This window comes from Suricata suricatta, chromosome 2 (assembly GCF_006229205.1).
Source record: "Suricata suricatta isolate VVHF042 chromosome 2, meerkat_22Aug2017_6uvM2_HiC, whole genome shotgun sequence".
Taxonomy (NCBI): Eukaryota; Metazoa; Chordata; class Mammalia; order Carnivora; family Herpestidae; genus Suricata; species Suricata suricatta.
In genome coordinates this window covers 78,611,188-78,637,314 of record NC_043701.1, presented here as the reverse complement: position 1 = coordinate 78,637,314, position 26,127 = coordinate 78,611,188, and the positions used below count along the sequence as shown (strand labels likewise).

General features: G+C 38.8%; 1 protein-coding gene across 1 annotated transcript in view; it reads left to right on the top strand.

Moving 5' to 3' along the window:
• Positions 1-66: 66 nt before the first annotated feature.
• Positions 67-26,127, top strand: part of PEX1 (peroxisomal biogenesis factor 1) — a 44,140-nt gene continuing 18,079 nt past the window's right edge. Inside the window, exons 1-13 of the mRNA XM_029918855.1 lie at positions 67-262; positions 4,940-5,083; positions 8,218-8,301; positions 8,681-8,795; positions 8,887-9,575; positions 11,169-11,288; positions 14,767-14,890; positions 15,111-15,211; positions 16,092-16,174; positions 17,513-17,645; positions 22,513-22,609; positions 24,506-24,676; positions 26,100-26,121. Coding sequence (XP_029774715.1) covers positions 134-262; positions 4,940-5,083; positions 8,218-8,301; positions 8,681-8,795; positions 8,887-9,575; positions 11,169-11,288; positions 14,767-14,890; positions 15,111-15,211; positions 16,092-16,174; positions 17,513-17,645; positions 22,513-22,609; positions 24,506-24,676; positions 26,100-26,121 — 2,012 coding nt within the window. The 5' untranslated portion in view covers positions 67-133. The remainder of the gene's footprint in view (positions 263-4,939; positions 5,084-8,217; positions 8,302-8,680; positions 8,796-8,886; positions 9,576-11,168; positions 11,289-14,766; positions 14,891-15,110; positions 15,212-16,091; positions 16,175-17,512; positions 17,646-22,512; positions 22,610-24,505; positions 24,677-26,099; positions 26,122-26,127) is intronic.

The following is a 26,127-nucleotide window of genomic DNA, read 5'->3' as shown; positions in this document are numbered from 1 at the left end:
TGGGCGCGAGGCGAGAGGGGCGTGGCCTCGGGGGGGGCGGGGCCGATCGATCTTCTCCGGCTCTGACGCTCTCTGCCTGCTCTGTGGCCCGAGCCCACTGGAGTGTCCGGCCGGGGCACTGTGCTTGTGGGCGATGTGGGGTGGCGATCGCCTGGCGGGTGCGGAGGGTGGTGGGGTAGCGGTGACTGTGCTCTTCACCAACGCTCGCGACTGCTTCCTCCACTTGCCGCGGCGTCTCGTGGCCCAGCTGCACTTGCTGCAGGTAAGGCGCCGGCCCCGGCCGTGGGCTCCCAGCCCGGACTCGGGACACCTGGTCGGCAGTCTGGAGGCGGACCGAGCCAGGGCCTGTCAGGGACGAAGGCGGAGGCTCGGCTCGCGCCTCTCGCGGAGGCGTGGAACGGCCTGCCTGTCTGCCTCCTCCGAGCCGTTCCGAAGCCGGAGTGAGGGCCCCTCGAGGTCAGGGTTCGCCGGGGCACACTCTGCAGCCCACACCACGTCTGGTGCAGCACTGGCCCAGAAACTTATTCTTTCCAGGTGTTTACACTCGGTGAGAGTGGGCTTTCAAACACATCAGTATTCTACGTGTGCACTGAAAAATATTCCTCACTCCAGTTTGGAAAGGTTCCTGGGAAGTCGTTAAATTTTATTACCTTAATAAATATTTTTCCTGCTAGTGATTTTCTGGTGCCTGCACGGCTGCCGTCCGGGCCTCCAGAGAGAGAGAGGCAGATTTGTTTTGCAGTCTTGTAAGTTAACGGTACGTTAACAGGGACTGAGCACTGTGTCCCTGAGCAGGGTAGGTTAAAAAATGAAGGTTCTTCACTGTGTCGCCGATGCTCGGAGCCCATCCGAGGTGTGCCACGAATGTACAGTAGAGTTACGCATACTTGGAAGTACGCAAGTAGGATTACTTGAAACTGTCGTCACTTGCCCCTCTAGTCACTGGCAGAGACAGCATCCGTATTTTAATAACTAGAAATAGAGCACAAAGCCTACAAGTTTGAGTGTGCTTATGTGGGTAGAAGAATAGGATATTTGGAATCCTCAGAAATCCTGGATGCATGGTACCCAGCACTGGCTGATCATGCAGGAAATATTTAATAGTTTACAATAATATTAAGTATCCTTCTTTTCCACTTACCTGCTTTTTCTAGATGATTTTCCCCTTAGAGTCAGACTTACTTTGAAGCTTTTAAAAATACGAATGTTCTGGTCCTTTCTCAGACCTACTGACTCAGATTCTTGGAGAGTGAAGTTAAGGCATCTGTAATTTAAAAAGTATTTTTGGGCTACTTGGAGGTACAAAAAATGAGACCCACTGTTACAGAATCCTGGATTGTTGATGCTGAAGGGGACATTGGGTATCTAGGCCATTTTGTACTCACTGGCACTCCCGAGCTGGTGCCATTTCCACGCAGTTAATTTGTCCTCTTGTCACTCATTTAGTGTGCGGCACTGTTTCTTCCATAACCCACTTGTGTAATCAAGTTGTTCTTCTCAAAACAGTTTTCCTTCTTCCATCCCTTTAAAAACTGAGCATAATCTTACCTCCTCTGCCTAGCTTTCAGATTCTGTCCTTCACGTGAACATGTCTCCTTTTCAAAACTTCACTGCTGTGTTTATGTGACACATCTCCCTTGTCATGCTCTGTTTCAAGTATTGTTTTGTTTATACAAGTCCTTACTTCAGGACTGGATACCCAGTAGATGCTTTCACTCAAGATTTTTTAATCTTTGCTCTTTAGGCTGGATAAGTTTTTGGCTGGGTGTGGTAAGATGTTTACAGAAACTTTGACCTCTATCCATTAGATACCAGTAGCTTCCCTCCCTTTCAGTAGTGACAGCCAAAAAAGTCTCCAGACATTGCTGGATGTTTCCTGGGGAACTAAATCATCCCCGAGTTGAGAACCATTGCTTTACTTGACTTATTTTGTCTGTATGCTGGGCTCAGCGCTTGCTGTGATGGCTGAAATGGGGGAAAGGATTCACAGCCACGCTGAACTCAAATAAATCTAAATCGCCATCTAGAAATGGTCAGGTACAGACCTGTCGTTTCTTTTGTGTGAGCAAAAGATAACCGAGGCTTCAAATCTGGCCAGTCCCAAGGCACGGCAATCTGTGATTTCACCTGAAAGTTCCCTCCAGATGATACCAGTGCCGCAGGTAATGACAAAAGCAGGTAGTTATTTATTGACTGAACTCCTGGGAAAGGGGTTCCTCTCTCCCCAGTCTGTGGGTCTCTTCTCTTTACCTGAGTACCCAGCAGTTCTGCAATACAGGTAGAAAATGTTTTACATGAAAATGGACTCACAATTCTTAGTCTGCAAAATCCAACTGAACACGTATTATGATTATGGAACTGGTTATTACACATTGACCAAAGGAATAATTGAAGTATTTTTCCTGTTTAATAAGATCGGTTTTTCTCTTTCCCAGTGAGTTGGTAGAATTCTCCTTTTTGATACTTGAGGGCAAATTTCCTATCTTCTTATTGAACATCTTTTCTTCTATGGGGGCGCCTGGCTGGCTCAGTTGGAGTGTGCAACGCTTGATCTTGGGCTTGTGAGTTTGAGCCCCACGGTAGGTGTAGAGATCACTTAAAAAAAATAAATTTAAAACCTGTCATTTAAAAAAATAATTTTTTTTATGACACAGGAATTGATCTGGATTATATGCCATTGACTGTGATGAAACTGTGTGAAAGCACTTGGGGAGTCGGTTTTCTTCACCCTGTAACCTCAGCCAGCATACTTACAGCTGGCGTAATAATTTGGAATGTGGCTCCAAATCCAGTGCCCTGTATACTTTATTACACCTTGCTTAGTGGCAACATTTTGTCAGCAAGTGCAGTTAGACTATCCTGTGAATTGTGAGAAAAATGATACAACTAAGTGATACATGGTGACTTTGTTGTATACGAAGTTCTAATAACATGGTTAGTTGAAGGTACATTATATTGCCTCAGAGTGGCTCCAAAATCCTTTGAAATGTTTCCTATTTAAAGAAACACAATAGGGGTGCCTGAGTGGCTTAACTTTGGCTCAGGTTGTGATCCTGTGAGTTCGAGACCCACATGGGGCTTGCTGCTGTCAGTGCAGAGCCTGCTTTGATCCTCTGTCCTTTTTCTCTCCCTCCCCCTCTCGTGCTGTTTCTCAAAAATAAAATATGTTTTTTAAATATTTTATTTATTTTTGATACAGAGAGAGACAGAGCATGAGAGGGAGAGGGGCAGAGAGAGAAGGAGACACAGAACTGGAAGCAGGCTCCAGGCTCCGAGCCAGGTGTCAGCACAGAGCCCGATGCGGGGCTCGAACCCACGACGTGAGATCTGACCTGAGCCGAAGTCGGATGTTTAACCAACTGAGCCACCCAGGCGCCCCAAAATATTTTTTAAAAAAGAAACACAATAAGCAGCCTATAAACAGTTATGAGGTAGTAAAATTTGATGCAGATGAATGAATTTAATATTTAATAATTCAGTGCATCAATAATCAATTTTGGTATAAATAAATGACTTTATTAATACTAAAATGTCCTAAGGTGGTAAGTTTTCATTGCTATCAATAATGTCCTTACTTTTTACTGAAAAAGTGGTATATGTGTGAAGATGCTTATGATACAGTGTTCAATGGGGGGAAAGGATGCTGAATCATGACTAACATACAATTATGTAAAAAATTAACTTGTGCATAGAACAAAGGATTAGCCAGAAATAGACAAAATTGTTCACGTGGTTGTCTTGTGGAGAGAATATTAGTAATTCCTTTTTTCCTTCCAACTTTATGTATTTTTTAAGGTTTCTATAATGAGTTTCTAATTCTTTAATCATAGAAAACATTTTTTTTAGTCCTTAGCCACAAACCTAATGTATTTTATGCAATTGCTTTTAATGAGAATTCATTAAAAGAGAGAGAGAGAGCATGAGCAGGGGAGGGGCAGAGAGAGAGAGGGAGACCCAGAACCTAAAGCAGGCTCCAGGCTCTGAGCTCTCAGCACAGAGCCCAACATGGGGCTCAAAATCACAAGCCATGAGATCATGACCTGAGCCAAAGTCAGTCACTTGACAAACTGAGCCACCTAGGAGCCCTGAGAATACATTTTTAAAATAAATATTTTTATTTTTAAGTAATATCTACACCTAACATGGGACTCAAACTTAGAACCTGAGATCAAGAGTCTCATGCTGCAGCAACTGAGCCAGCCAGGCACCCTGAGAATACATTTTACATTTTGATTTAATTACTTACACATACAGTTCCTTAGTTCTAAAACTTAAAGTTAGTTAAGAAGCTGCATAATATAAAATTTCTGGAAGTCACTAATAGTAATTACCTCTGGGAACAGGAACCTGCTTTCATGGTTTATGCTTTTGTAATTTTTGTGGTTTTACCATGTGCATTTATTCTCTCCTAATACATATACTGTTACACTTTTAATGGTCATGCTATATTTCCACTTATTGATTCATGCTTTACTAAAATAGTAAATTTGTAGCTTATCTAATATCTTCCTGTTAATAGATATTTAAGACCGTTTTCTAAGTGTTTACTGCTACAGAAAATACTGCGGAGATATGTTTTGGTGTGATTTTCTTCTTTCAATCATTAATTCAGAAGAAATATTCAAATATATACATCTGGCTCAAAGTTTATATAAATTCATTGGCTACCTGTTGCCATTTTGAATTCTGGAATGGTTGACTCAGTTTGTATTGCCATCCTGAGAAAGGAAGAGCACTGGTTTCACCAATAGCCTCACTAGCCTTGGGTATCAGAAATGGTTGTAGCTTTGGGAATGCTCTCATGTGCACAACCAACGCCTGTTTCCTATCTGTCGAATTCTTCTTGTATGTGTGGATTGCAATAATAGTTTATCTTTTATGTGAATCCGGAAAAGACACAACTCTTACACACTTCCTGTCTTATTTCTTGAATAAATAGAATCAAGCTATAGAAGTGGCCTGGGGTCATCAGCCTGCATTCTTGAGCTGGGTAGAAGGCAGGCATTTTAGTGATCAAGGTGAAAATGTGGCTGAAATCAACAGACAACTTGGTCAGAAACTTGGACTCTCAAATGGGGACCAGGTAAGTACAAAATGTGATGACTGTGACTTCCTCCTAATGTCACATAATATAACAATGGGAAGTAAACGTTCAGATTAATTTTTTTAAGGAGGCAAGATGACCCCTAACTTGTGTGCTGCTGTAACCAGTCCATGATATGCAGATTGACTGTAAACTCCATTTTAAAGTCATTATCTTGTATTCTGCTCCCTAGTTGATTTTGTGTTCTATTTCACTCATTTTTCAGGTTCCCTAATTTTACTTGTGTGCAGTTATTTTTACTTTATGAATTATTGAGTTTTACTGTTACTGGACTTCATTTGTTTCTGGCAAACCTTCTAACCTTCCAGAGTCACACTTGATTTTTAAAAAATCTATCCAACAAAAGAGTTGTTATTTTTCTATTTTTGTCTTGTCTACGAATTTAACTGTAAAACCCCAAAGGTTAAGGACTTACATCTAGTTTTTCATTTTATTGTATTTCACCAATTTATGCCTTTCTAAATATTTTAAACTCTGGAAGTAATACATATTCATTACAAGTATTTTGTAGTCAAAAAATGGTTTTCTCTAACCCCAGCCTCAGAATGAATGCGTGCTGTATGTTGGGATCTCAGTACACCATTAGGACTTAAAGAATGGGAGGAAGAAAAGGAAGGGAGGAGAGGGGAAGGAAGAATACACATTTTCTTTTTTTTAAATCATACACATTTTCTGCAGTTTTCCACATATTATAGTGTGCACTGAATATCTCTGTATCCATATGGAATGAAACATTATAGATCAATTGAGTCCAGGGGCTGCACATTGAAAATTCTGATACTGGGGCTAAGCTGCGTTGTATTACCAGCTTCCCATAACAGTGTATAATAACGTCACTTCTCTTTAACTTGTTTTGAGCACAGACTAATTTTGTTCATGCATGCTTTTGGTAATGAGAAAAGGCCACTAATTAGAAATCCATAGTCCTAGTATTAGTCCTTGCTTACCCTGAATCTCTGTTAGAATCTTAAAATTTTAGCACCAGAGTGACTGAGACATTACTAACTTTGGTTCCTTGCTCTACGAACATGGAGACACAGAACATTTTGCCCAGGATTGCGCAAGTTAAAGTTCTGCTCTCTCAGAGTGTGTGGTACTTCACAGTGAGAAACACAAGCTTCTTGTTCCTGATCTTGATGTCATCTGCCTCTGAACAGTCCTGGTGGTTTCTAATGCCTGTTTGCTTCAGAGTGAACTTTTCCCAGTTTTCTGCAGATCCTCTATATTGTAGCAAAGCCACTAAGTCACTGTCCCCCGAAGAATAGGAACAAGGTGAACTGGCTGGCCCAGGACTCTAGCTTCTTGGGGGATGGGAGCTGCTCTGTGCGTCCCCAGAATCGCCCCTTTCAAATAGGGTGAACTGGAGATATTGATGGAAAATTCACTGAGGGTGAGGCACCTGGGGGAAATTTTGCTCCAGTCCACAAAAGTGACGAAGGAAGGGCTGATTAACTGGAGCATTTAATACTTGGTGGGTTTGGATTTTACTCCTCAATCCCCAGAAATGCTTAAAGAGAGGGAGAAGAAAGTTAGATGGTAGATTTCAGCTTCTTGAAACACTAGCTTTACTTTCTTTCCTTTCTTTCTCTCTTTTTTTCTTTTATTTTGAGAGAGAGAGAGAGTGAGTGAGTGCAGGGAGGGGTAGAGAGAGAGAATCCCAAGCAGGCTCCGCCTTGTCAGTGTGGCGCCTGATGCAAGGCTCATGAACTGATGTAGGGCTCATGATCCGTGAGATCATGACCTGAGCTGAGATCGAGTTGGACGCTTCACTGACCAAGCCACCCAAGTGCCCTTTATTTCCTTTCCTTTCCTTTCCTCTCCTCTCCTCTCCTCTCCTCTCCTCTCCTCTCCTCTCCTCTCCTCTCCTCTCCCCTGCCCTCCCCTGCCCTCCCCTGCCCTCCCCTCCTCTCCTCTCCTCTCCTCTTTCTTTCTTTTCTTTCTTTCTTTCTTTCTTTCTTTCTTTCTTTCTTTCTTTTCTTTTCTTTTCTTTCTTTCTTTTTTTTCTTTCTATGTTTTATTTATTTATTTATCAAACCCACAACCCCAAGATCAAGAGTTGCATGCTCTGACTGAGCCAGCCAGGCACCCAAGATACACTGGCATTTCATATATATCTGTAGACTGGAATGAGGGCATATTTGTTTTACTTTACTTTTATACTTCTAAATAATTTGCTCTGACCTCTGAGCATTTTTCTTTTCTAGAAGCACCATGCAGTTTAGTTATAAAACTAAAAGTCTTAAAACTTCTAGTAATAATAGAGTATGTATATACTAGATTAGGCCATGACTTGATGATGTTGTTTCTTCTTGCATTTTTTTTAAGTTTATTTACTTATTTTGAGAGAGAGAGAGAGAGAGACAGACAGACAGACCGACCGACCACAGGCAGGGGAGAGGCTGAGAGAAAGGGAAAGAGAGAGAATCCCAAATAGGCTCCATGCCATCAGCACAGAGCTCTACGGCCAGGTTCAAACCCATGAACTGTGAGACCATGACCTGAGCCGAAGTTGTCTGCTTAACCGACTGAACTACCCAGGTGCCCCTTCTTGCATTTTTAAATTACATTTCTTTTGGGGCACCTGGGTGGCTCAGTCGGTTAAGCCGCCGACTTTGGCTCAGGTCGTGATCTCACAGTTCATGGTTTCAAGCCCCGCATCAGGCTCTGTACTGACAGCTCAGAGCCTGGAGCCTGCTTTTGCTTCTGTGTCTCCATCACTCTCTGACTGTCCCCCATTCACCCTCTCTGTGTCTCTCTCTCAAAAATAAATAGACATTAAAAAAATTTTTTTAAAGGTTACATTTCTTTTGTTAGTGGTTAACTTTATTTTATTTTATTTTTTAAATCTGTTTTGCTAGGATATATTTTCCTCTTTTCTATAATTCATTATGAAACAATTTTTCCTAAAATGTTGAGTATATCAAGGCCTAGCTAAGAATAGGTACTTAATAAATATTTGTCAAATGAAGGTCCACCCAGTGTACACTCACTCATTCCCTCACTCACACTTTATTATTTACCTAAACAGAGAACTTCTTCTAGGGGTACAAAATTTTTTTAGTATTTTATTTATTTATTTACAAAAAATATTTTACATTTTTTATTTATTCTAGGTGTTTCTCAAGCTGTGCTCCCATGTGGTGTCTTGTCAACAGGTGGAGGTAGAGCCCCTCTCAGCAGATGACTGGGAAATACTGGTAAAGAAAACACATTGAGGACTAGCCTGGTGTAAGGTCAGACTGCTTCAGAATAGTTGTTTGTTTGGTTATATTGAAGTAGGGTTGACATACAGTGTTACATTAGTTTCAGGCACACAGCATAGTGATTCACCATCTCTCTCCGTTATGCTGTGCTCACAAGCGTAGCTGCCATCTGTCCCCATAGAGCACTGTTCAGATACCACTGACAGTATTCCCTGTGACTGACTCCTTCCGTAACTGGGAACCCAAATATCAGTCTCTCTAGATTTCTCTTTCCTGAACTGGTTTGAGTTATAACAGTGACTTGTGGTTTCCTTACTAGACGCGGAATGGACAAAACATGAAGTGAATTGATCTTTTTGTTTGTTGGTTGTAGGAGCTGCATGCCGCTTCCCTCGAACAGCATCTTTTAGATCAAATTCGAATAGTTTTTCCAAAAGCCATTTTTCCTGTTTGGGTTGATCAACAAACTTACATATTTATCCAAATTGGTAGGTGTTCTTATATTTTTCCATTGTACTCTGTGGCACTGCATCCATAGCAGAGGTGAACACGAACTAATGAGCTTTATTTTCTACCCAGTTGCACTGATACCAGCTGCTGCTTATGGAAGGCTGGAAACTGACACCAGACTTCTGATTCAGCCAAAGACCCGCCAGGCCGAAGAGAAGACAGTTTCTAAAGCAGATAATGCACATGGGAAATACCATAATGGGTCTGATAAAACAGATTCAGAAGTTATAGTTGACTCACCATCCATGCCAAGCTTATGGACTTGGATAGGAAGCATTTTTTCTTTTGGGTCTGAGAAGAAACAAGAGCTTTCTTGGGGTTTAACTGAAATGAATGCATTCAAAAATATGCAGTCCAAAGTCGTCCCTCTAGACAATATTTTTAGAGTATGCAAATCGCAGCCTCCCAGCATGTGTAATGCCACAGCAACCTCTGAGTTTCACAAACACTATGCCGTTCATGTATTTCCATGGGACCAGGAGTATTTTGATGTGGAGCCCAGCTTTACTGTGACCTATGGAAAGCTAATTAAGCTACTTTCTCCAAAGCAACAGCAAAGTAAAACAAAACAAAATGTCCTGTCACCTGAGAAAGAGAGGCAGATATCAAAACCACCAGATCAAAAACAGATCAGCTCAGACCATAGTCAAGAAGCTAAGGCCTTTGTGCTAAAGGTAGTCTGGAATGGACTTGAGGAATTGAGGAATGCCACAAAATACACCAAAGGCGTAGAAGTGCTTCATCTTGGGAAAGTCTGGGTTAGTATAAATTTTATTATGAGAGAAAGCAATTTCATGTTGCTTAAAATTCTCCAAATTATGAATTAAAGGAATATTTTATGTATACAATTTGAAAATCAGTATAAAAATGATGTCTAAAGTCCCAGCAGGGGCACTTTCCTGATTGCATGATAAAGTCCTTGTTTGGGTGAAGATTGCATATTTTCTGGTTAAGTAAACCTGGACAGCTATAAGCTTAGATAGTTATAGGCCCAGAGAGGTAAAATTTACTTGCTTTAGGTTATATAGTAAGTAGAACTAGTATTCATACCCAGGTGTGCAGCCTCTAGAGTACATGCTTAGCATGGGGTGCCCTACAGAGTCTCACAGTCTTCTTTAAAGTGTGCTTATTTTGAGAGAGAGCATGTTCATGCGTTAGCAGTGGAGGAGCAGAGAGGGAGAGAGGACCGCACTCTCCATGTGAAGCCCACGGACCGTGAGATCACAACCTGAGCCAAAATCAAGAGTCAGACACTTAACTGACTGAGCCACCTAGGTGCTCCATGAAGCCTTACATCTTTATCTTTAATACCTGCCAAAGGTTGTTCCCCAGTTCCTGAAAGCAGAAGAGGGACTTGTTATGTGTTGGGGGAAATGCCCGGGTAGCAAGAGGCCCGCAGTAGACAGGATTGGAATGTACCTGGAAGCCGCTCCCCCTGATGGGGCCCGTTCTCTAACTGTGGGTGTGGGTGAGGTGGGGAGGGCGGGGGGTGGGGGGGAGACGGGGAATGAGAGCAACTGCTGTTTCATCTCATCTCGGCCTCAGGTAGTAATACTTCGTTTATGTGAAATGAGTCACCAGCCCCTTTTACTTGAACTTAATTTGAGCATTGTGGAGTGAGACTTCATAAAGGGAAGAAATTGTTAGGACAGGGAAGAAAAATGAGAAAGGAAGGGGGTCGTCTTTGTAGATTTCCTTTACTGCCAGTTTTACACAGGACCTCTGTGCTAGCAACTTACAGTTTTAATCTCTTTGACTTACATCATTTTCTAAAATTCCGGACCATCAGTTCATTTTCTCTTAGCTCTAAACTCCCAGTTTTAGGAGATCCTGCTACATCTTCAAAATAAAAATGTGTAACACTGAACTTGTTAGGACTTTTCTTCTGTAAATGGTTCTGCCACTGTTTTATTTGCCCTGGAAAACATATGGTGAGGACGGGGTGAAGAAGTGCCAGGTAAAGGCCTGGAGACAATATAAGATAGCAGCTAGGAGTTGACACTTCCCACTTCACTTCAAAGGTTGGCAGCCATGGGCACTGAGCAGTGGTGGTACTGGCAACGGGGGCCACCTTGTACTTACAGGCTTGGCTCGAGAGATCACAGTTGGTGGACCACATTCTGAAGAGGGTGTGAGAAGAAAGAAATGAAGGGGAAAAACTGAAATGTTTGTGGTATAACAGTGTCTGAACATCCATCTGGTTACTCTCTGAATCATGATAACTTACCCGAATTTACTTATCCATTAATTTACCCAAGTTTATGAAAGTTAAAAACCGGTATTTATGCTGTGGAATACTTTTAAAACAAGCTTTACACATATTTATATTTTGATTTATTTTTATATTTCAGATTCCAGATGACCTGAGAAAGAGACTAAATATAGAAATGCATGCAGTAGTCAGAATAACTCCAGTGGAAATTACCCCTAAAATTCCAAGATCTCTAAAATTGCAACCTAGAGAACACTTAGTGAGTTCAAATTTATGTTTTGTCACAGTTGTTTTACACACCTTATAAAAAATTTTAGTTGTTTCAGCTGAGTAATAAGAATGTTGTATTTCTTTTTGCTAGAAGAGCAAAGAAGTCTTTATTGTAAAATATCTATAACAAAATGCTATTTTAACCTTTTTTAACTGTACAATTTGCATTACTTAAGTTCATAGTGTGCAATCATTACTACCATCTATTTCCAAAACTTTCCCATCCCTCCAAACAGAAACCCTGTGCCCAGTAAGCAGTAACTCCCTATCCCGTCCTCCCCCCGTTCCTGGGAACCTCTGTGTACATTCCGTCTCTGTGAATTTGGTTATTCTAGATACTTCATATAAGTGGAATCATACAGTATTTGTCCTTTGTGTCGGGCTTATTCCACTTAGCATGTTTTCAAGGTTCACCCATGTTATAGAATCTATTAGGACTTTATTCCTGCTCATGGCTAAATAATATTTCATCGTGTGTATATACCACATTTTGTTTATCCATTCATGTGTTGATGGACCCTTGGATTGTTTCCACCATTTTGGCTGTTGTGAATAATACCGCTTTTATGCGTATACAAGTAGCTGTTTCAGTCCCTGCTCTCAGTTCTTTTGAGTGTACACCTAGGAGTTGAGTTGATGGATTCTATGGTAATTCTGTGTTTAATTTTTTGAGAAACCAAGAAGTCTTTAGTAAGCAACACACATATTATGCATATTGTGCCAATGTAAATATGATAATTTGGCTTTTCTTTTTTTAATTAAGCTCTACACCAATGTGGGATGCAAAATCATGTCCCCAAAATCAAGAGTCACATACTCTACTGACTGAGCCAGCCAGGTGCTCCAATAATTTGGCTTTTAAAAGATAGGTTTTTTTGCTAGATTCATGTAACTTTAAAAAATTTCCCACATTTTTCAGCATTAATATTGCAGCCTGAAAGAGTGCTAGACTGCTCACTAATAGAGTATTGTCACCTGTGCCAGTTTAGTTTACCGGTTCTCAGAGAATTACAATCCAGGAAAATTACTGTGTTCTAGGTTTTAAAATTTCCAAGCATGACCTTTTCCTTATCTGATTATTCAGATGGTCCTTTTGCTCGAGGATCATGATGGTCATTATAGCATGGAAGAGCCATTAAAAAAATTTTTTTAATGTTTTTTATTTATTTTTGAGAGACAGAAACAGACAGTGCAAGCAAGGGAGGGTCAGAGAGAGAGGGAGGTACAGTAACTGAAGACGGGCTCCAGGCTGTGGGCTAGCTGTCAGCACAGAGCCTGACGTAGGGCTCCAACTCATGAACCATGAGATCATGACCTGATCTGAAGTTGGATGCTTAACCAACTGAGCCACCCAGACGCCCCTGGAAGAGCCATTTTAACAGAACTTTCAAGGTGATGAAACCCCAGATAAGATCGCTTATATTATGTACTGGAGAAAAGGAAAATGAATAGAATAAATGCCATTTCCATAATGACTGAACATTTAACATGTTGGCAGAATGGTACACAGTGATTTCTAGTTTTAATTTCTTAGTCGATCTTAGTATTTTTCAAAAGTTAGGTCTCATGTACAAAGACAGATTTTCTTTTTGTCAGTATGAGGCTATTACTGCAGAATTCCTTTCTTAATCCTGAGCTGCATATTTTAGTGGAAGCTTTATGACATTGGCAGGTGTCTCTGGGCTGATTATTTCTCTAAAGATGTTTGATTCTAGAGGAACTGTGAGTTGCTTTCTGATTCTTAGGTCTTGATTTTGAGTATATTTTTTTAAGTAAACTCTATAGTGGATGAGGGGCTTGAATTCATGACCCCAAGATCAGTAGTCACATGTTCTACCAACTGAGCCAGCCAGGCGCCCGGTTTTAAATAGTTTTCATTTTCATTTTATAACTTCCTTTAGGTCTTTAATCCCCTTGCCCAATAACATCCAAAGAAGTGACAGACGATTCCTGCGATCTTTAAGAATGGGAAAGTGATGCCTGTACTTAGTTTAGCTCAGTTGTTGTAGGGATCAAGCTAACCCGAGCTTAATCAGCAGAGCTAACTTTGACTCTGGATGAACAGAGGCTTATTTTCCTAGGCAGGTATTAATGGTCTTTCCTATATGAATTTTTGTGTATTCCTGTTTTTATCTTCACATAGGTTTTAAAAACTTAATTTAAAAGCTTTAAAAATGTTTTTCTTAGAATTTCTTTATACCTTTTAAATAATTTTATTAACACTATACTTATTGGATATATCAGTACTGTGGTCTGCTTAACAGAAAAAAAGAAAAGTGACATGAACATACACATAATTCATTTTTCATATGTACAGAGAAGTTTGGAGGAGCTCTTAGGTGGTTAAACTGTGTCATCAGGGATGTAGGCTCCTTTGGTCTTTCTGCCATCATTAGCCTATAACTTTGCTCCTCTTAGACGCAAGGCATTTGTTGTACTGATAGGTATCACATATGCATTCTTTTTTAATATTTGTTTATTTTTGAGACTGAGAGACAGAGCATGGGGGTTGGGGGGTGCAGAGAGAGGGGGAGACACAGAATCCAAAGCAGGCTCCAGGCTCTGAGCTGTCAGCACAGAGCCCAACAAAGGGCTCGAACTCACAAACCATGAGATCACGACCTGAACTGAAGTTGGATGCTTAACTGACTGAGCCACCCAGGTGCCCCACTTATGCGTTCTTGGTAGAAGGGAAGGCACAAAGCAAAACCCTTCTCCTTGGAAGATTTGTATACCTTTGCATTAGGAAGAGAGGCCTTTCTCAATGATTGCTGATTGCACATCATTGGTCAGAATGGAGGCACATGCATGTGCACACATGCACACACAGATCCAGGCTGGGAACTGAAGCATTTTCTTTCCCACCTCTTTAATAGAGGCAGGCAATCCACTGAGCCAAATTATGGTATGTGTGTCACTGGTCCTAGAGATGAAAAGTGTTTAAAACTTTGCCACTTGTGTAAATGTTTCTTCAGGCTTCACTGTGTTCCTTGTGCTGTAATATCAGTTCCCAGAGCTGTGCCTATAAATATGAATATTCTTCCTGGTTTTGTTTGGTAAGGTTTACTTTTTTTTTTTTAACTTTTGAATTATTTTAGTTACTCCCATTTAATAGTTTGTAAAATGGAGGTTCAGAGAGTTCTCTTAATTTGCCCACAGTCACACAGATGATAAATGGTCATACCAGGTTGGTTTACACCTTGAATTAGCACATCTAATTACTTGTGCCAAACAGTTGCAGAATGGGTATAGCATGATTTACATTCCCAGTCTCCTACCAGTGGATACCATCTTATGGTTCTCACATGAGGTGAGCAAGGCCCAGAGAGGTTAAGAAGCTTGCTTAAGATCCACCAGCCATATCAAAGTTTACATATTTTTAGCAAGATAAGGTGTTAAACTAAGGATGTTAATGTAAGTTTAAGTATTTGGATAATTCATTACTGTTCTTCCCTTTTCTCTGGCAGCCTAAAGATGTAAGTGAAGAAGACATAAAAACTGTATTCTCTTCATGGCTACAGCAGTGCACCACTACCACACTTCCTTTGATAATATCAGAGGAAGAATATATTAAGCTGAGAATTAAAGATGGTGGGTAAATTTTGTTATTTTGATATTTTTCCTACTACAGTCAAAAATTTTTCATTGTTGTTACAACCTTTAGTACATGTGAACAGGAAACATAATAATGAGAAGTAAATGGTAGATTTTACATATTGAAGAATATGTAAAGACAAAGAAATTTAAATCTTAAATTACCTCATTTTCGTTTCAGTACTAATTCCACATTTATTACTTTTTTTTTTGATAGGGTTGAAGGAGTTTTCTCTAAATATAGTTCATTCTTGGGAAAAAGAAAAAGAAAACATTTTTTTATTGAGTCCCAATCTGCTGCAGAAGATCACAATACAAGTAATCATATAACTCTTAAATCTTTAATAAAATAATATTTGTCACATTGAATCGATAATATAAAAGTATGAATTTACCTGTAAGACTTTGTATCCTGAAGTGTATTAGAAACATGAGTGATAAGGGTAAGGAATAACTTGATTTAAAATATTTTGTTATATAGTCTCTTTAAGTTACTTAAACAATTGATTTATTCTAAATTTAGAATCAATGTGGAATTAAGTTTCAAGAGTAGAATTGTGTTAATTGGCAAATAGATCATGATTTCAAATTATTCTCGTATTGAAACAAAGGAAAACTTAGCTTTTGGGGTTTGATTTTTTTAAATTCCTATTTTTAGTTGGAGTTCTGCTGCACAGCTCATCTTATTTTGTTACTTCTTAAATTCTCAACTCTTCACAAATATTACCAGATCACTTTTCTTCCAGGAGTATTTTAAAAGTGGTCTTTTTTAGAAAATTATGTTTTAGGTTATTCACTCTCATTGTTACAGAACTGAAGATATTCTAGTCACTTAGAATTTGAATGGTTTGGAACTAGACATTGTCTCTCTACTTTTGAGATAAAATTGAAAGAATACCATTCAAAGAAGATGCAAATTGAAGAATTGTGGAGAGTAAATGAGAGACAAATCAAAATTACAAATAAAGATGTATTTGCAAATTGTATGACATTCTTTACCTCTTGTTGACCATAAATATCTATGTTCCTTGGATGAGTAATTAATGATTGTCAAGGCAAATTTGAATAATGATCTTGCATGCCCAATGTATCTTTTCTCAGTGGTGTAACAATCAGTAATCAGTTTCCTGGGACCCAAGAAAAACAGGCCAAAGATATAAATTTGATATGTAAAATTGATTTTTCCTTGCTACTATAGGTCCTTCTAGATCCTATGGTAAAAGAAGAAAACAGTGAGGAAATTGACTTTGTTCTTCCTTTTTTAAAGCTGAACTGCTTGGGGTAAGAAGTTATGGCCAAACTAGTATGTTTACAGATGTGTTTGACATGATCTCTGGCAGGGTTTTTATGTGTAAATATTAAAGTAGATGTTAATGTCATTGTGTAACCTCAGTAATGCATTAGTAGATCTTTTTTCTAGGATTGTGTCTGTTATCACAACTAGCTTAGTAATTTGCCGTGTCTTCTTAGGTAACTACATAAAAGTCTGAAGCTTATTTGAAATTTTACTTCGAGATTTTGATATGTGAGAAGGAAACCACTGGTTATGACCTAGATCACATGTGCTTGAATTAAATAATAATTCTTAAAAGTTAATACATTTATTTAAAAAGTTAATCTGAAAACATTATTTGAATGTTCAAAAATATTTCAAATTAAGTTATTCCTTCAGCTATCTTATTAGTGTACTAATTGGGATTATTTGTGTTTTCCTTAACTTTTAAGATAGACAAGTCTGAAAAGAACCTCCTTTTAATTTTTTTTATCTCTTATGAAACATGAGACTCTCATACAAACATTATGCCTCAGAATTCTTCACAGAGGCTTTTAGTGGTTTTAGTAGTACTGATTTGATTTCCTCAAGTAGCACTATTTGTAAATGTTTTAGTAAAAGGACCAAACCATAAAGCAACAGTGTTTAAATATAGCATGATATTCATGTAGAAAGTAAAATCTCTTTAGTTCAGATCTGATTTTTAGAATTTATATTATCAAATAAAGTGGTAGAATCAGGAAGTAGGTGGAAGTTCATGCTTGTATAATCTACAAATTGAAACTGGATTTTAAAAGCTTAATTTAGGGGCACCTGGGTGGCTTAGTTGGTTAAGCATCTGATTTCGGCTCAGGTCATGATCTAACAGCTCAGAGCCTGGAGCCTGCTTCAGATTCTGTGTCTTCCTCTCTCTCTGCCCCTCCCCAGCTCACTGTGTGTCTCTCTCCAAAATAAAATAAAGACATAAAAAAATTTTTTAAAGCTTAAGAGGAAATAAGTCTTCAATTATTTTAACACTCAGACACACTCATTTATGATTATGTTGATTACCAAACCAAAAATCATTTTTGGAGGAGTGGTTTGTCTGTTAAGACAGTTTCCTTAAGATGTCCTGTTAAGACAGAACTTTTAGTTACTGTACATGTTTGAAAGTAATAAAACTAATTTTAAAATCTATGACTCAGATTTGGCATTAATTCAGTATACTTCCAAGTAAGGGAAACTTTAACATTTTACTCTTTTAAAAATCATTAATTAGCCTGGGAAGGAAAATTTCAGGGTTTTTTTACAGTTAGATTTTATCCTGCTTCCGTGTTTTATCATGTAACCATGTATATGTTTTGCAGAGGATTGAATTCCTTAGGTGTGTCCTCCATGGAGCACATCACGCACAGCCTCCTGGGGCGCCCTTTGTCTCGACAGCTGCTGTCCCTCCTTGCGGGACTTAGGAATGGCGCCCTTTTATTCACTGGAGGAAAGGTATGTGGTTGAAATGGCCCACTTCACTAAAACCTTTTATTTTTTTCTTTGGGTTTTGATCACCTTTTATATAGAGTTTTTCATACAAGATATGAGAAGTTTTTATTTTCTTTGGAAATTTAGAAAGTGGTGATAAATAAGGTGAATAAGGAAATGTGCTCCCTGCCTTTTTTATGTAATATTCGATAGGATTGTATGATTTTTCTTTTTAGGGTGTTGATAGGGTTAATTGATTTTCAAATGTTGAACTAGCCTTGCATGTATGTAATAAATCTCACTTGGTCATGGTGTATTATTCTTTGTATACATTGCTGGGTTCTGTTTGCTAAAAATCATTTTTTTAATGTTTTATAAAAATTTTATTTAATCTCCATCCCCAACATGGGGCTCAATCAAACTCAAAACTGAGATCCACAGTCTCTTCTGACTGAGCCATCCAGGCTCCCCATTGTTTGCTAATAATCTGCTGAGTTTTGCATCTAAATTCATGAACAAGTTATTGTTAAGCATCTGACTTTAGCTCAGGTCATGATCTGCAAGTCCATGGGTTTGAGCCCCGTGTCCAGATCTGTGCTGACAGCTCAGAGCCTGGAGCCTACTTCAATTCTGTGTCTCCCTCTCTTTCTGCCCCTCCCCTTCCCACACTCTACCTTTGTCTCTTACTCAATAAATAAACATTACAAAAAATTGTTTTCATTCATGAGCGAGATTAGCCTGTGCTTTCTGTTTCTGTACTACGTTTGTGTGATTTTGCAGTTAGGGTAACACTGGCCTCATAGAATGAGTTGAGAAGTGTTCTTTTCTGTTCTGTTTTCTAGGCGAGATTACATAAAGTCGTTATTCATTCTTCCTTAAATGTTTGGTAAAATCTCCAGTGAAACCATCTAGGTGCTGAGATTTTGTCACCTTTAACTTTTTTTTTTATAATTATTTATTTTTGAGAGACACAGCGTGAGTGGGGGAGGGGCAGAAATAGAGGGAGAGACAGAATCCAAAGCAGGCTCCAGAAGCTGTGTCAGCACAGAGCCCAACATGGGGCTCGAACTCACAAACCTTGAGATCATGACTTGAGCCAAAGTGGGACACTTAACCAACTGAGCCACCCAGGTGCCCTGACCTTTAACGTTTTAATTATAAATTAAATTTTCTTAATTGTCAATTCATCAAAGAATTGGTCCATTTCTTCTAAGTTGTCAAAATTATGAGCATAAAGTTGTTTGTAGTATTCCTTTCACTATCCTTTGAATGGCTATGTAATCTGCTATGATGTTCCATTTCCTGATATTGGTGTTTTATGTCTTTTTTCTTTTTAATCTTCATCAGTTTTGCTAGAGTTTCCCTGCCCTTTTAGAGGGCTTACAGTTTTATTCTTTACCAGTGCAAAATCGTTTTCAGAGGTACAGTATGGTCTTTGTGAATTCCTGTTCCTTTGTTCAGTTCAAAATTTTAAAGCTTTTTCATTTCCATCACTTTTAACTTTAGTAAAATAACTTTTCCTGTTGGCTAGTCCAGTTGCTTTCTTCTGATTCTTATAACAACTATGCCAGGGGTGCCTGGCTGGCTCAATCAGTAGAACATGTGACTCTTGATCTTGGGGTTGTGAGTTCAAGCCCCACACTGGGTGTAGAGATTACTTAAAAATAAAATTTAAAAAATACGTATTTTGGGGCGCCTGGGTGGCTCAGTCGGTTAAGCCTCCAGCTTCGGCTCAGGTCAGATCTCACGTTCATGGGTTCGAGCCCCGCATCAGGCTCTGTGCTGACAGCTAGCTCAGAGCCTGGAGCCTGCTTCCAGTTCTGTGTCTCCTTCTCTCTCTGCCCCTCTCCCTCTCATGCTCTGTCTCTCTCAGTATCAAAAATAAATAAAATAAAACAAAAAAAAAACATTTTACATACATATCTATATATAGTAGAATATATTCATATATACATATGTGTTCGTGTGTGGATATATTCATATGTATATATACATAGTTATGTACAACTACACCAGTAACCCTAGTTTTCCCTTTAGGAAATAAGAAAAAGAAGAGCAAATTAAGTCCAGTGTAAGGAGAAGAAAAGAAATAAGAATTAGAGCGTAAATCAGTGAATTAAAGGTAGGAAATCAATAGAGAAAAATCAGTGAAACCAAAAGCTGCTTCTCTAAAAAGATCAATAAAATTGATAAGCCTTTAGCCAGTCTAAGAAAAAAAAGAAGACACAAATTACTAGTACCAGGAATGAAAGAGGGAACAGCACTACAGATCCCATAAACATTAAAAGGATAATAAAGTAATAATAGTAATAGACAACTCTATGCCCACAAATTTGATAATCATCCTAGATGAATGGACCAATTTCTTGAAAGATACAAGTTCCCAAGACTCGCACAAAAAGAAGTAGACAATATAAAAAAGCCTATAAGAAATCCTACCAGTTTTCTACAGTCTCTTTCAGAGGATAGAAGCAGAAGGAATACTTCCTAACTCATTCTGTGAGTCCAGCATTACCCTATAACAAAACCAGAGAAAGACGTTAAAAGAAAACTACGAACTGATAACCTCTCACAATCATAGATGCAAAAATCCTCAACAAAATATTAGCAAAGCAAATCAACCAATGTGTGTAAAGAATTGTATACCATGATCAAGTGGAGATTTATCCCAGGTATGCAAGCTGGTGAAATATAGCAACTCTTCTATGTGGTTTCTAGGTCACATTTCAAAATTCATCATCATTGTACATTTTGGGAAAGCAATATTGTATTGGCTTAGAAACCAGACTTCCCCATCTTACCTAGAGGTCTCCTGGTTAATATGAAGAACAAGCAGAAGACCTGGATTTGAGTCCCACCTCTGTTACGTACTTACTGACTGTGACTGCAGGCAGTTTTGTGGTTTCTTAATCTGCCTTCTTAGGATAGCCCTCACTTAAGGGAAATAATATGTGGGAAAGCACTTTGTAAACTGAGAAGTGCTGTACGTTGAGGGGCGCCTGGGTGGCTCAGTTGGTTAAGTGAAGTGCTATACAAATGTGAAGTACTTGGTGTGAGGACAAAGCCTTTGAACTAAGTAAAATATGCTGGATGGGACGTGTACCCTAGCACCCCTGATTTCTTTATTCTTTGGAGCCCATTGACTTTAAATGTAAATGCAATTCTGTAAGCTGTAAGTGTGGTCGTGTTTGTTGAGTGCCTGCTAAATTTTTGTATAACAAGCTTGGCTGTTTTTCCAGTCCACGGTGCTGAAAAACAAAATGTTAGAACTGGTGCAGGGCTGTTGAAGGTTGACAAAACAGCAAGGGTAGGAAATAATACTACATTGAGAGAAACCTATATTAAAAGAACTGTAAAAACCTCCCACATTCAGCCTTTCTAGGGGGCACTATAGCAACAGTCAGCAAAATTTTAATATGTGTACCTTTTGATACAGTAATTCTGCTTCTAGAAATTTGTTCGAAAGGTGTAATCTGACAACACGTATATGGGTATTTTAGCTTGATTTATGATAGTTAAGAATTAGAAGCATCATTCGTATACATTAGGAAGGGGCTTATTAAATATGTGATGTCCAGTATGTCCCACAGGGGTGTGCTGGGGAGCTGAAGCAGCTCCATAATCACTGGTAAGGAGGACAGTGATTTGTCATGATCCCAGGTAAATACTGTAATCCCATCTTTATAAATTTACATAAAATGTGTGTGGAGTGTCTGGAAGGATCATACATCAGAACAATGAATTGTGGTTACTTTTGTGAGGTGGTAAGATTACAGAAAATTTTTTACCTTTCTCTTGTACTGTTTATATTTACTTTGTATGTTTTGCATATTAATTTATAAACCAGGAGAAAAATAAAGCTTGAGGGGAAAAATGCACATTGGATCAAACTCTATATAGTCTAGAGTTACTTAATTAGAATCGTTCTACCCACCTTAGTAGTCTCTGAGGGCCACACGGTACATTGAGGTCACAGTAATACTGTAAATCACCAAAAAACTGTGAATCAAAATCATAGTTAAGATAATAAGGAAGTGGGTAATAATTTTTTTCACTGAAAATAGTTTAAATTAAATGGGATTAGGTTTCATTTCTCTAGAAAGATTTTTTAATATTCACATTATTCCCTTCTAGTAACAAGTAATGAAACATTTCCTGTTTTCAAAGGTAAAAAATTTTAAGTATCAGTGATTTAACAAATTGTAAAAATAAATGCGTATTTTCTCTCTGTGTGCTATAATGAACATAGGACCAAGCTAGTTTCTAGCAGCTTATAAAAAAGCCATATTTTGGTGATACCTGCATACCTCCCACAGCAACTAGACTGGTGTTTATTGTGGTTTTTTTTTTTTTAACTTGCTCAAAGCAATTGATTATTTTTACTATTAGGTCCAATTGAGGTTGAAGTTGGGATGGGAAATGTCCCTTTTTGGAGGTGGTTTATGTTCCTGAGATTGGGTTGTCATCTGTTAACCTGGCCCGTGTTTAAGCACTACCTGATCATCCTGTTAGAGCTGGGGAGCTGGAGCCTCCTGGTTTCCCTGCAAAATATTATTACTATTTTTTTTTTGCTAGATTTGAATACAAAGTCATTCTTTCCCACTTAATCCTGGAGTGCTCTTAAAACTTCCTGAGTCCAGAGTTTTACTCCCTCCTGTTACTTTATGCTAAATGTCACCCACCATACTGTGATCCTAGAACTCCAGGGAGGTGGGTTTTTTCTTTTTTTTGTTTCTTTTTTTTTTTTATCCCCAGCTTTACTGAGATATAATTGACATAGAATATTGTGTGGTGTATACTTGATTGGGGAGACCAAGTCTTGGTGGTTTTCACAGTAACAGAAGCTATTTCCGTGATTGAATATATTGCTTATGAAGCAATTATTTTCTAGGGCAGTGGAAAATCAACTTTAGCCAAGGCAGTCTGTAAAGAAGCATTTGACATATTGGATGCCCATGTGGAGATAGTGGACTGTAAAGCTTTACGAGGTATGACTAATCCCTTTTTTGCTAGAAAAACAGAAATGTTATTCCATGCTGTTAATCTAATAAGTACAAATATCTAATCTTTCCTAACTTTTCTGTTAGTCATTGAAATTCCTTAGAAATTGTTCTTTGGTGGTTTTTTTTGGTTTTTTTGTTGTTTTTTTAGAGAGAGAGCATGAGCTTGGGAGGGGGAGAGGGAGAGAGAAAGAATCATAAGTAGGCTCCACAGCCAGCACAGAGCCTGATTGTGGGACTCAATCTCAGAGTTCATGACCTGAGCCAAAATCAAGAGTCAGGTGTTTAACTGAGTCACCCAGATGCCCCAATTCCTTAGAAATTTTAAATCTTTAGCTTTCTAATATTTTCAGCAAAATTATCTAAACTCTCTATACTTGACGGAAGCCTTTTCTTTTCTTAGCCAAAACTCTTTGTAGACTATATTCCTGGAAATGCCAGCTTAGACCATTCTGAGAAAGTTTGTATTTAGGATATACTGTAATGGGTGTAAATTATCCCTGAATTGCTTGGGAAACTTGGGAGAGGAAAAGTGAGTGGCTGTGGACAGTGAGGAGGAGAATTACAACTTACCATATGTATACTTCTGTACTTTTAAAAATCTTTAACACTTACATTATTATCTATTTGATCAAAAAACAAGATCGGTAAGATTTTATTTTTAGTAACTATTTTTCCCCTTGGCTACCTCTACTGTGTCATCCCAACCAGTCCATGCTGTGTGTGTGTGTGTGTGTGTGTGTGTGTGTTTAATATCTACTATGTGATAAGAAACTAAGAAATAGCCTTCAAAAGCCCATTACTTCATATGTTGCAAAGGTGGTTTTAGAGATACTGTCTCTCTCTCAGAGTCCTGCTTGACACTTCATATAAAATTTTTTTTATATTTATAAAATAATTTTTTAAAGTTTGAGAAAGAGTATATGCTCGTGAGTGAGCATGCTGGTGGGAAAAGGGCAGAGAGAGAGAGAGAGAGAGAGAGAGAGAGAGAGAGAGAGAGAATCCCAAGCAGGCTCCACGTCATCAGCCCAGAACCCAGTGTGGGGCTCGATTCCACAGACCATGAGATCGTGACCTGAGCTGAAATCAGAAATCAAACACTTACCAAAATAGCCACCCACACCCCCCCAAATTTTGTTTTTGACCTAAGTAACAGAAACTCTTTATATCGGTTTATGAATTTGTGTGTTTTCTATTTTTTGAAAATTAAAACTTTGAAAATTAAAAGGCACCTGAGTGGCTTAGTCAGTTAAGTGTCCAGCCTCAGTTTAGGTCACGATCTCACAGTTGTGGGTTCGAGCCCTGTGTCAGGCTCTCAATGCTTGCTCAGAGCCTGGAGCCTGCTTCAGATTCTATGTCTCCTCTCTGCCCCACCCACGCTCACACTGTGTCTCATTCTGTGTCTCTAAAGTAAATAAATGTAAAAAAAAAAAAAAATTAAAGACTTGGGAATTCACCAGGAAGTTTGAAGCCAAATGTATGATTCAAATATAGCAACTCTAGGATCTCTAGATAGCTACATTTGTGTCTGATTTTATCTGTATCTTGATCCCCTATCTTTCATTTGTTTTTCCACATTCTGCTTTTATTTTGCTATTTTGTTGCATCCTATCTGAAATTTTCTGTGGAATGAGGCCAGGTAAAAATACATGCATAGTAGCATATTCCTTTTTTCAGTTTTATAAAATTCAGCACTTTACTGAGTCCTTCGAGGCTCTATTAATTAAACCAAGTTAATGATTAACAAAGTTTATTGGTTGGTATATTAACAAAATATGGATCAAATTTTCATGGTTAAATCAATATTGAGCTTTTCTAATGCTCTGAAAAGGGCAGCCTATATTCTCCAGCCCTGAATTAACATTTCATATCTTGCATATTAAGGAAAAAGGCTTGAAAACATCCAAAAAACCCTGGAGCTGGCTTTCTCAGAGGCAGCATGGAGGCAGCCTTCCGTGGTTCTGCTGGATGACCTTGACCTCATTGTCGGCCTGCCTGCTCTTCCGGAACATGAGCATGGCCCTGAGGCTGCACAGAGCCAGAGGCTTGCACATGGTAATGGTAACGCATCCACTCGTGGCTATGGGCCTTTATCTTTAGTTAGACAGCAGTTATAGTCTTAATGATAAATCTACTCTTTTCAGAAAATAGATATATGTTATATGTTGCTTTTGAGAACTCTGTATTAACAAAATTGGTAAATGTGAGCCATGTGAAAATACTACAACTTTATGATGAGTCTTTTGGGACCTTTCATTCTCGTATACTTACTAGAAATTGCTTAATTGTACAGATTTACTCTGTTCCTTTGACAAATATTTGTCTAATGCTTATGCATAGTCTCTATTCTTAAAGTCTAGGAGAGGAGAGAAAAGGAAACAATTGTAGTACATAATACTGATGATAATGACAGCGACCATGTGTGCCTTTTCTGGGCGAGGTATTGTTTTGTACTCTACATGCAAATATTCTGCTTGTACAGGTGAATACATGGAAATTCAGAGATTAAGTAACTGACCAGGGTGGCTAAGTAGGAAGTGGTAGGCTGTGAGCTCCTGGAAGTGTGCACAGGGCACTGTAGGAGCAAGCACCCTCACCGGGGACTGGGGAGAGTGGGTAAGGAGCTATCAGAGAAGGCTTTCGGGGCAAGTTGATAACTGAGATTAATGGAATTTTGATGGAGGAGTAGAAATTAGCATGAAGCAGCTCGATGCTGATGAAGAAGCAGAGGAAGTGTGATCCATAGGCAGAGGTACAGAGGCACAAGAAATCGTGGTATGTTAGGAAATACCCTGTGGCTGGAGCTTAGAATTCACAGAGAGAGCTGGGGTGGAGTGCTGGGAGATTTGGCAGCATGCGGTTGCCTCAATGTTCTTGAGAGCTGGAATTGATAGAAAATGCAACCACAGTGCCTTGGGTTTTGCAAACAGTTTGAATCCTGTAGCATCTGCAAAACTTGGTAGAGTAGTGTTTAATGGAATGCTGCAGATTTCTAGATCAGTACTCTTACACATTGTTAATGCCTGTTTCAGTTCTGACCTCATATCAACCAAACCTGGCAAGACTTAGGGTGGAAAGAGATTGTTCAGAAAGTCATAGGAATAGGCACTGTATTTTGCCTAATCAACAGAACACAATATGGAAATTTATCATCCTTCTGTATTTCAGAGACTCCTGTTCATTTACTTTCAAAGATCCAGAAGTAAGGAACCTCCTAGGGATTGTTTTGAGCACACAGACTGAGTTTACAGTACCTCCTAGGCCTCCATTAGATTGCTTAAAGTGTGGCAGATATTAGATCCTCAATAGATAAATCAGTGAATGAGTGGCAGATGTAATGTTTAAAAGGTATGAAGGATCCATACTCTTTGTATGTCACCTTAAAGCTTGATGTTAACTTATCATTATTAATGGTTGTATAATTTTAAGTTTCATGTTTATGTTTACTAAACTTTTAAACTATATTGCTTAATTCTAGCTTTGAATGATGCGATGAAAGAGTTTAT